The sequence below is a fragment of the Microtus pennsylvanicus genome, chromosome 1, assembly GCF_037038515.1.
Source record: "Microtus pennsylvanicus isolate mMicPen1 chromosome 1, mMicPen1.hap1, whole genome shotgun sequence".
In the NCBI taxonomy this organism is placed as follows: Eukaryota; Metazoa; Chordata; class Mammalia; order Rodentia; family Cricetidae; genus Microtus; species Microtus pennsylvanicus.
Genome location: NC_134579.1, coordinates 122,786,531 through 122,796,316, shown reverse-complemented (window position 1 = coordinate 122,796,316; position 9,786 = coordinate 122,786,531). Strand labels below are relative to the sequence as shown.

At 51.6% G+C, this 9,786-nt stretch overlaps 1 protein-coding gene across 1 annotated transcript; it reads right to left on the bottom strand.

The window, feature by feature from the left end:
* Positions 1 to 222: 222 nt before the first annotated feature.
* Sds (serine dehydratase) lies at positions 223 to 8,738 on the bottom strand. Its single transcript, XM_075982104.1, has 8 exons — positions 8,659 to 8,738; positions 5,785 to 5,939; positions 4,950 to 4,989; positions 4,591 to 4,730; positions 4,415 to 4,506; positions 3,644 to 3,871; positions 1,793 to 1,917; positions 223 to 544 (listed from the first exon to the last, which is right to left on the bottom strand). Exons 2-8 carry the CDS (start codon positions 5,935 to 5,937, stop codon positions 339 to 341), a joined length of 984 nt encoding a protein of 327 aa, XP_075838219.1. The 5' UTR covers positions 5,938 to 5,939; positions 8,659 to 8,738; the 3' UTR covers positions 223 to 338.
* Between the last annotated feature and the right edge of the window lie 1,048 nt (positions 8,739 to 9,786).

Below are 9,786 nucleotides of genomic sequence, written 5' to 3'. Positions count from 1 at the left end.
TGGGGCCCAACATTCATCACAGAGACCTGGGGTAGGGGCAAAGTGACTAGTACGTGGGTAGGGAGCATTGCTCCTCTGGGGACCAGGGCAGCTGAGGCAGGGTGCCTGCCAATGCCCGTTACAGCAGCACTCTGGAGGCTGGCCGAAGTAGGAGGCTTACACTGCACGTAGGTCGCATGTCAAGAACAAACAAAACTCTAAAGTCTTTGCTTTATAAATATATATATATATATATATTATTTATTTACAATGAAAAAGTGCACATTATAAACACGGGTAAAGGAGGGTGGGGCCACTGTCAGGTGCATCCTCTGCCCACACTACTTAGGGGTGCGGGGTCACTTGGGCAGCCCGTTCAGACCAAGCTGTGCCTTGAGAGCCTGCAGCTGGGCCAGGCTGATGTTGCTGCCGCCACACACGACCACCACCAGTGAAGCCAGCGGCCTTGGCAGCCGGCCCTCATCCTGCAGCCTGCACACCACGCCACTGTACACTGCAGCCAGAGCTGCGCCGCACGCGGGTTCCACTAGGATCTTCTCGTCATCTGTGGGGAAGGGGGCTGGTCAGCTCTCAGCACTGTGGCTGGGACTGTTCAGGCTGAATCCAGCCTCAGTTTCTTCAGCCTGTGTTAAGAGTTCTCAGGCCCCCTAGGTGTGGGGCAGTGAGCTGTGGTTATTAGTAGCTGACAGTGTGCCATTTTTCATCCTTTTTGGCCTTTTTTTCTCTCTTTGAGACAGGGTTTCCCTGTAGCCTTAGCTGTCTTGGAACTCACTCAGTAGACCAGGCTGGCTTTGAACTCACAGAGGTCCACCTACCCTTGCCTCCCTCCCGAGTACTGCTATTAAAGGCTTGCACTACCACCAGGTTCTTTTTGACCATCTTGTTCCAGGCTGAACCAAGAGAGTTCCATTTTAGACCACTTCCGAATCCAACTCATCTCAATGCTTGCCCTTCTGACTCTGGCTACCAGGAAGCTCAAGATGGACATTTGAAAGGCTGGTTGTCTTCCCTGCTGTCATGGTTACCAGCCTCACTTTTTTTTTAATTATTAAAATGTTTTTCATTTATTTTACATACTGACCATAGTTTCCCCTCCCTCCTCTCTTCCTGCTCCCTCCCCTCCACTTCCCTCTAACCCTCCCCCCTCAACCATTCCCTGTCTCCATTCAGAAAGTGGTAGCCTTCTCATGGTAGTCAACAAAGATGGCATACCAAGTTGAAGCAGGACCAAGCTCCTCCCCCTGCACCAAGGCAGGGCAAGGCAACCTAACATGGGGAATAGGTACCCAAAAGCCAACTCAAGTTCCAGGCACAGGTCCTGACCCCACTGCTAGGAGCCTTACACACAGACCAAGCTGCACAGCTGTCAGCCACATGCAGAGGCCTAGGATGGTCCCATGCAGACTCCCTAGCTATTGGTCCAGAGTCAGTGAGCTCCCACGGGCTCTGTGGGATCCCCTGTCATGACCTTAACCCTCTGCCTTTCTCTCCAGCAGGACTCCTGGAGCTCAGCCCAGTGCTTGGCTCCCAGGAATCCACCAGGATGACCCCAGCTAAGACTCCTAGCAGTAGTGGAGAGGGTGCCTGACCTGGCCATCTAATGTCACCAGAGTGGTGACTACCCTAATTGTCATGGAGAGCATCCGTCCAGTAACTGATGGAAGCAGATGCAGGCTCACTGATGAGTGACTTCAGTGTTTCTTCTTACCACTGACTAGCTTTAGCTTCCACTCACGAGGGATTCTAGGCCGAGGAGGGAAAAATGAAGGGCGAAAGGTCCCGCGGTACGTACCCACAAACTTCTCAATAGCGGACACAGCCTCCCGGTCTGAGATGACCTCAGAGAAAATGGGGTGTTCGTAAAACAGCTTCAGGGCCTGCGCCCCCACAGTGTTCACACCCAAGGCCTTGGCAACACTGGGAGATGGGAATGGGGAGAGGAGTAGGAGACAGGGCAGAAGGATGCACGTAAGAGGCAGGAACTACAGGTGAGGGGTGGGATTGGGCAACCCCTGCCCAACTCGGGAGCCTGCACAGTGGTCTCCAACATCACACTGGCCTGACTCCGATGTGCCCTGTCCCCAGCCTGGAGCCTTGACCTGCTTTGTTTGCTTGCTTCCTACCCCAACCTGCCAAGCTCAAGGTGAAGGCCTCCTCTTCCAGAGGGAATCCCTAGTCCCTCGGTTTACTTGAGGTTTTCAAATAGTCCCCTCCCATCCTAACATAGGGAGAGCTAGTCCTTACTAAAGGATTAGGTGCCACACACTTCCCAAACTCAGTTTTAAAAAATATTTATTATGTACACAGTGTTCTGCCTGCATGTTTGCCTGCAGACCAGAAGAGGGCACCAGGTCTTATTACAGATGATTGTGGGCCATCATGTGGTTGTTGGGAATTGAACTCAGGACCTCTGGAAGAGCAGCCAGTGCTCTTAACCTCTATGCCATCTCTCTAGTCCCCAGACTCAGTTTTATAGAACGGGAATCAGGAACAAAGGTGGGGCAGGCAGTGGATGCCCCAAGGTCACATTAACTTAGGGGCTAAAATGGCTGCTTGAATGCCCCCTACTGCACCCATACTTCATGGCAGGATGCCAGTCCCAACAGTGATGTCATTCCCAGAAATCTGGAAGAATCCCTTACCTGATTCAGCCTTCCCTCCCTCCGACAGAAAGTGTCGTCTCCCTAGAAGTCTCTTCTACAGCCCTCAAGGATGTCTGGTGCAAACCTTGTCCAGCCTCCCTTGCAGCTAGGTGTACAAGCTGCAAGGTACAACTAAGTTCTGCCCAGTGGGCAATAGAGGAAACATAGACAGCTCTGACTGCTGAGGGTTGGTCTGAGAGTGCTATGTGCCAAACAGCTTAGATAAGGTAGACCAGGTTTAACTCACGCAACAATTTTAACTCTAATCATGGGTTTGCTGAGGCATAACCCTACTGTCAATCAAGGAGCAGCCCCACTTTGTCTTTAAAGTTTGGGTGTGTCTGCCGCGTGGTGGCTCACACCTTTAATCCCAGCACTTGGAAGGCAGAAGCGGGCGGATCTCTGTGAGCTTGAGGTCAGCCTGGTCTACAAGAGCTAGTTCTAGGACAGGCTCCAAAGCTACAGAGAAACCCTGTCTTGAAAAAAACAAAAAAAATTTAGGTGCATCCTTCTGCCCTCACTTCCTGTTTTCAGATGGAGTGTGGCTGTGCTGGTTGGCACAAAGGCAGCCACTTTGGGCCCTAGGTCAGCACACTCAGCGTGGTGGTGCAGCAGACTCAAAGAACTTGGCCCACAGCTTCAAGGAGCTGTCTCTAATAGGCTTTTTTCTTTTTTAACTAGGGAGAAACAAAGTTCAATTTTGTCTAAGCTTCAAATCTGGGGTTTGGTTATAAATTCTTGTGGGCAAGAGGGTGTTTTATTTCCCACCCTGTGTCCAGGATCAGCCAGGGTCTTGCATATTTTGGAGGCCAGATAAGTGTCCAGCAAAGCAGTGAGGCATGAGGATCTCAAGAAGTGTACGGCATTGCCTGCCATTATCCACACAGAGACTCGTGTTCAAGGCCCAGGTGTACCATGCATGTGCCTGGGTAACTTAGGGAAAATGGCCAAAGCCTCATTTTCACTACATGCACAACAGGGAGGTAGGTGCCTGGACTCACCTGGTGATCTTGGGCAGGGTGACCAGCTTCCCTTCCTTGATGGCAGCATGGAAGCTGTGGGCACCGAAGGTCTCCATGGCAATGACAGGTACATCCTCCCAGCCCACCTCTTGCAGCCCCTGGACGACTCCACACAGCAGGCCCCCGCCGCCAACGGAGAGCACAATGGCCCCAGGCTTGGCACTCAGCGTCTCCTTCAGTTCCTTGATGATGGAAGTGTGGCCTTCCCTGGGCAGGAGAAGGGTGGCAGGTCAGGGCTGGGCTTCCTAAGACACAACGGGTGGTTGAAGATGCCAGATGAGGTCTGTATTTGCTTCCATCCCAGGCAATGGTGGCCTTCGGAACTGGTCCCTGCCCTCTCCCCACCCAGCCATAGCTTCACTGGACTCCTTGTAAGTGACATCCCCCCAAGAGAGAGGAGGGCTGCGGGAGTAGGTGGACTAAACCCCCACTTCCTACCCATCAGTGGGTACAGTCCCTGGATGCTCATTCCCCACAGACTCTCAGGGTCCCCAGGGCCCGCGGTTCAGTTGCCCATGGCAGATGCTAGCGCTTCATCAGTGCATCCCCACCTCATTTGTTCGTAGTCACTCCCGATGAGATGATCTCCCTAAATCTCTATCTGGGGACACCCCTCCCCATTGCTGATGTGTGCATCTGGATGCTTGTCTATTCTTTCCTGTATACATTGGGTGTGCAACATGGAGAGCCAGCAGGGATTACGCATTAAGACAGATAGGTGCAGTAAGGAGTGGGGTGGCCCCACCTTACCAGATGAGAGGGTCATCAAAGGGATGTATGTACACCCAGCCCGGGTTGTTCTTTTCTAGAGCCTTGGCCAGCTGGATGGCCTCATCCAACATCTGCGGGAAGAGAATGCAATGATGGGGGCTCTGTCCAGCCGTCAGGAGCCCTCTCAGCCCTGCCCCCTGCCAGTCTGCACTCACCTCTCCCACGACTTCAACTGTGGCACCTTCATTCTTGAGCCGCTCAATGGTGAGGGTGGGTGTGGTGCTAGGTACAATGATAGTGGCCGGGATGCCCAGCCTTCTGGCAGCATAGGCCGTTGCCATGCCTGCATTGCCCGCTGTCAGGGTAGCAATGGAAGGGGTGTGTCTGGGACCCCAGGTGGGACTCATCGTCCCTTTCCTGTCAGGCTCTGGACTCCCCTCTCCTCCTAGGTGGCCTCTGGACTTCTTTGAGTGGGTTTATTGCTGCAGAGACCAGGGCCCAGAGAGGTGATGCACCTGGCCTCAGGACACACTGTCCAGGACAGGAAGGGAGAGAAAGCCTCCTGGCCACTTACCTGAAGAGCAGACAAAATGTCTATAGCCTTGTGCTGCCCTCTGTGGAGACAAGAGGAGGGGTCAGGCTTCCTCTCTGTCCCTACCTAGGCTCGTCCCTCCCACTGGGACTCACTTTCCTCCTCTTGGTGTCTGAACCACCCTCCCTTGGGCCTGTCTTCCCAAGGAGACTGGCTGGGGCAAGGGAGAAGGTGTCTTGAGGTATTCTCATGGGCTGGCACCCCATTGCCAGAGAGAACCCTGATATGTGTAGCCTACTCTAAAATTATTTTCTTTTTAGAAAGATTGTGTTTTTTTATTTAAGATTTATTTTATTTATGTGTATGTGTGCATGTGTTACCTGCAGGGGGCAGAAGAGAGCACCAGATGACCCGAAGCTGGAGTTACAGGTGAGCCAACAACTCAGATGCTGTGAGCCCCAAGTGTTCCTAACTGCTTAGCTAATTCTCCCGCCCAATAGTTATTCATTTCTGTTTATGTGCACGTGAGTGTAGTTGTTCTTGGAGACCAGAGAGAGCATCAAGTCCCCTGGATTTGTGAGCCGCCATGTGGATACTGGGAACTGAGGTTCTCTGCAAGAGCAACCAATGCTCTTAATTGCTGAGCCATCAGAATTTCAGCCCTTAAGATTATCATCATTATTTATTATTATTATTTTGTTATTATTATTATTAGAGACGGGGTCTTTTTATGCAGCCTAGGATGCTACTCACTTTCCACCCTTTTGCCTCAATTCCCTGGGTGCTAAAATCTTGGGTATACGTCTGCACACCGGGCTCTAGAACTGTCAGGTAGGAGGAAGTGCCCTTTCTGCCAGGATACCACCCTGCCCTGTACCGTCTTGCAGAGGTGTCCAATGCCTCGGATCTTGAAGGAGCCTGAGGGCTGGGAACTGTCCATCTTTAGGTACACACTGGTGCCAGCCACTTTGGACAGGGCCATGCTGTCACGCAGCGGGGTCTTCACGTGGAGGGGCTCCTGGACTGCCATGGCTGGGAGGCAGGAAGGAGATACAAAAGATCAAGACAGCTGCTCTCCTGAGCTCTCCGATCCCTCCTTCATACCCACAACGAGAAGGGAAGGGCACAGAATAAAATCTCAGCTGGGCCCCCTCTCCTCCCAGAGTTGGAAGGTCATGGGTTCAGAAACTTCCTTAGACTGTAAGAGAAGGGTCTTGCATAAACATCCTTAGGCTTCAAACTTAGGCAAGTTCAGGGGAAGGGTCTTGCACAAACATCCTTAGGCTGCAGTCATGGGCAAGTTTAGGGGAAAGATCTTGCACAAGGTGGTTCAGAATGAGTCACAAGATGGGGGTGTGGATACAGCAAGACTGTTTCTGCAAAGTCACCAGGAACCAGCCTCAGTCCATTTGTTTCCATGAGCTCAGAGTATGTCAACAAACATGAAAGAAATGGGCCAAGTGGGGTCCCTGTGGAGAGTGGCCCTCGGGTCCACAGCACCCGTCCATGCTCAGCATTTTTTTGTTTGTTTGTTTTTTTCGAGACAGGGTTTCTCTGTGGTTTTGGAGCCTGTCCTGGAACTAGCTCTTGTAGACCAGGCTGGTCTCGAACTCACAGAAATCCGCCTGCCTCTGCCTCCCAAGTGCTGGGATTAAAGGCGTGCGCCACTACCGCCCGGCTTATGCTCAGCATTTTTGCCCTATTGTATATTACTTGTTTAAACACACTGTGTGTGTGTGTGTGTGTGTGTGTGTGTGTGTGTGTGTGTGAGTGAGTGTGTGTGTACTTGCATGCATACACATATGTGTGCAGAGGGCAATATCAGTTGCCCTCCAGCATATTTTTTGAGGCAGGGTCTCTCACTGAGCCTGGAGCTCACTGATTAGACTGGCTGGCCAGTAAGCCCCAGAGATCCTTCTGTCTCTTGTTCTCTAGTGCTGGGATTGTAGGTATTTTTTTGCTGCGCTTGGCATTTTTGATGTGAGTTCTGGGGATATGGACACAAGACCTAATAGGAAGGGCTTTCCTAGGAAACCCTTTTATGGACTGAGCCACCTCCCAGTTCCACATATGCTAAAAACAAACAAACAAACAAACAAACAGTATGTTCTTACTAGGCTAGCTTTGAACTTTTGACTCTCATCCTAGGCAGATGGTAACTCTTGGGAGCATCTACGTATATAAGTGCTCAGTCTCCCTTTGCTGGGATCACAGGTGTACCCCGCCATGCCTGGTGTTGGACACACATTTGTTTTTTCAAATGAGCCTTTGATCTGGTGCAGGTCTGTGTCCTGGCACTTAGGAGGTGGAGGCAAGAACATCAGTCATTCAAGGTCATCCTTGGCTACGTAGACCCTATCTCAAAACAAAAACAAAGACTTGAGACTCCAGCATCAAGCTGTGAAAGGTTCTCAATGCTTCTCATATTTTTCCTTCCTTTCTTCCTTCCTTCTTCCTTTCTCCCCTCTCCCTCCCTCCCTTTCTCTCTCTTTCTTTTTTGAGATAGGGTTTCTTTCTGTGTAGCCCTGACCATGCTGGAACTTGCTCTGTAGACCAGGCTGCCCTTGAACTCAGATATTCACCTGTCTCTACCTCCTGAGTACTGGGATTAAAGGTGTGAACTACCACCACCTGGTAGCTCTTAGTTTTTTATAAACAGATTTTTTTTCCTGGCGTGGGGACCAGAGAGACAACACAGACCCCTGGTTCACCTTCATCACACAGTTCCCACACAGAGAGGAATCCTCTCAAGGCTACATGACAAGTTCAGGTTTGGCTAATGGCACCATGAGGTCCCTTTGGTAGTCACGACAGTGAGGAAGCATTTGGGTTAACACTGGCTCAGCCACTGTCACCTTGCAACCCTATGAGAGGCCCTATGAGAGATCCAGAGACAAGTAGGATCAAGCCTAGGCAGATGGTGACTCTTGGGAGCACCTACATATATAAGCACTCACGTGTGCATGCATGTGTACATTTGTATATATGTGTGTGCTCCTGTGTGGGTATGAGACTCAAACTTATTGTGATCCTCTTGCCTCAGTCTCAAGAGAGATAGACTCAAAGTCATTGTGACTCTCCTGCTGCCAAGTGCTCAGATTACAGACAAGCCCACTAGGCGCCTCTTTCTGGTAGACTTACTGAATGATAGTCAGGGAAGAAGGGCATGCCAAACAAGGATACCTCCAAATTTCTTTGCTTTATTCTTCTTCAGCTCCTAGCTAGGTCCCATCCTAATACACCAGGTCTCCTCTGGACCTAAAAGGCTCACCTGATGCAGTCTCTGGTTAGTGGGTGGGTCCCACCATGCAGACCCCTTCCAGGTGGCTTTGGGGTACGCCACTTGGTCCCTGCCCCAGGCTGCAACATTGGGGACCTTTGGAGAAATGGACAGGGTACGCCGTCTCCGTACTGATTCCCACCCAGAAGCCAGTCCCACCAGGCTCCATAGATGGTAAGAGTCAGGAGAGGAAAAGGTGTAAGGTAGATGGGGGGAGGGGAGGGTCTTGGCAAATGGTGTGGAGCCCGAGCTCCAGGGCAGAAGTCCCTCCCTTGTCATTTAGCTCATGCGAGCACTCAGTAAACACAGCCTGTCACATCTCACCCTTCTGACATCCTGAGCTGGAGGGTCCTACCATCAGAACACGGAGAACTGAACTAAATGTGCCCCAGCCCCTCACTCCTTCCCTGGGTACCTCTCTCTGGCTGTCCCGAGCTGCCAGTCCTGGGGTACGGCTGAGGGGCCACGTACCTGGCACAGAAGGAGCTGGACAGAGCAGCGAGAGATGTAGATTTTGTCTGTGTCCTGGGAGAGTAGAAGGTTGGCAGGACTCTCAGCTCCAGGCTTTTATTCTCCGGAGGAAACTCGGGACAGCCAATAAGGGCCCCGGCAGGCCACGCCCCAAAGCCACGCCCCTTGGTCCAGGACGGGGCGGTGGCAGGGGAGGGCACTCAGGCCTGGTCTCCATCCTGCCCTCCAACTCTGTCCACCTCCGCTTTCCTCACTTTCAAGTGAAGACACTGATCTCCCAAGAACCTGTAGGACCTGGGGTTGGGGGAGGGGTAGCACTAAAGAGCCATTGCCAGAGACCCTGAGGTCCATCTCACAGCAACAGAAAAGTTGGGCAGTTGCTGGACACTTAGTATGTGGCCATGAAACAACCACAGCTCAGCCACATGGTGCCTCACACCCGCGATCCCAGAAGTTGCAGAGGCAGAGGCAGGAGAACTACACGTTTGAGGTCAGCCTGGATTAAAGAGTGAGATCTTGTCTCAAAATAGAAAGAAGGGGCGCAGGGGAGAATGGAACTCAGCCACTGAACCCCAAATTAGTGTCAAACCATAAAAGACGTTAGTTTAGAGTGGAAATGAGGCTCAGGTCCCAGAGATAGTGAGAGGCGGGACTTCCAAGCCTGTGATTGACAGAGCTACTTACCTCCATCCTCTAGGGACATATAAAAGGGCAGATGGGTAAGACCCAGGGGATTGGGGGTTTAAGCCCTGGCTCTGCTGTTACTAGATATGCAGCTCTGGGCAAGATGGCCTCCCGCAGCCTTTGATTGTTCATTTGTAAATGGGAATAGACACCAGCACCTGTGTGCCAGGCTCTGGAGATGTGAGTGTGTGTTAGGTCTCTCACCTTAAAATTGAACAGGCAGCCAGTGGGTATTAGTAGCCTTCATCATCACCATCACCACGATTACTATGGACACCATCATCTTCATCATCGCTATCTTTACTACAGTCAACCCCATCCCTATCACTACCACGACCTAGAACTGGGAGGTCTTACACCTAAAATCTCTTTCAGCTCTACTCCAAGCCTCTGGCCTGTTTCTGGCTGTGTGCAGAGGCCTGTGTATCCACAAGGGCGCACACA

Bases quoted from the DNA above. Each gene is read 5' to 3' on its own strand.
- Sds (XM_075982104.1), bottom strand. From the start codon at position 5,937: ATGGCAGTCCAGGAGCCCCTCCACGTGAAGACCCCGCTGCGTGACAGC. The intron at 4,731-4,949 runs GTAAGTGGCCAG...CTACCCTGACAG, and splicing joins ACATTTTGTCTGCTCTTCAG to CGGGCAATGCAGGCATGGCA. The intron at 3,872-4,414 runs GTAAGGTGGGGC...TCTCCTGCCCAG, and splicing joins TTTGATGACCCTCTCATCTG to GGAAGGCCACACTTCCATCA.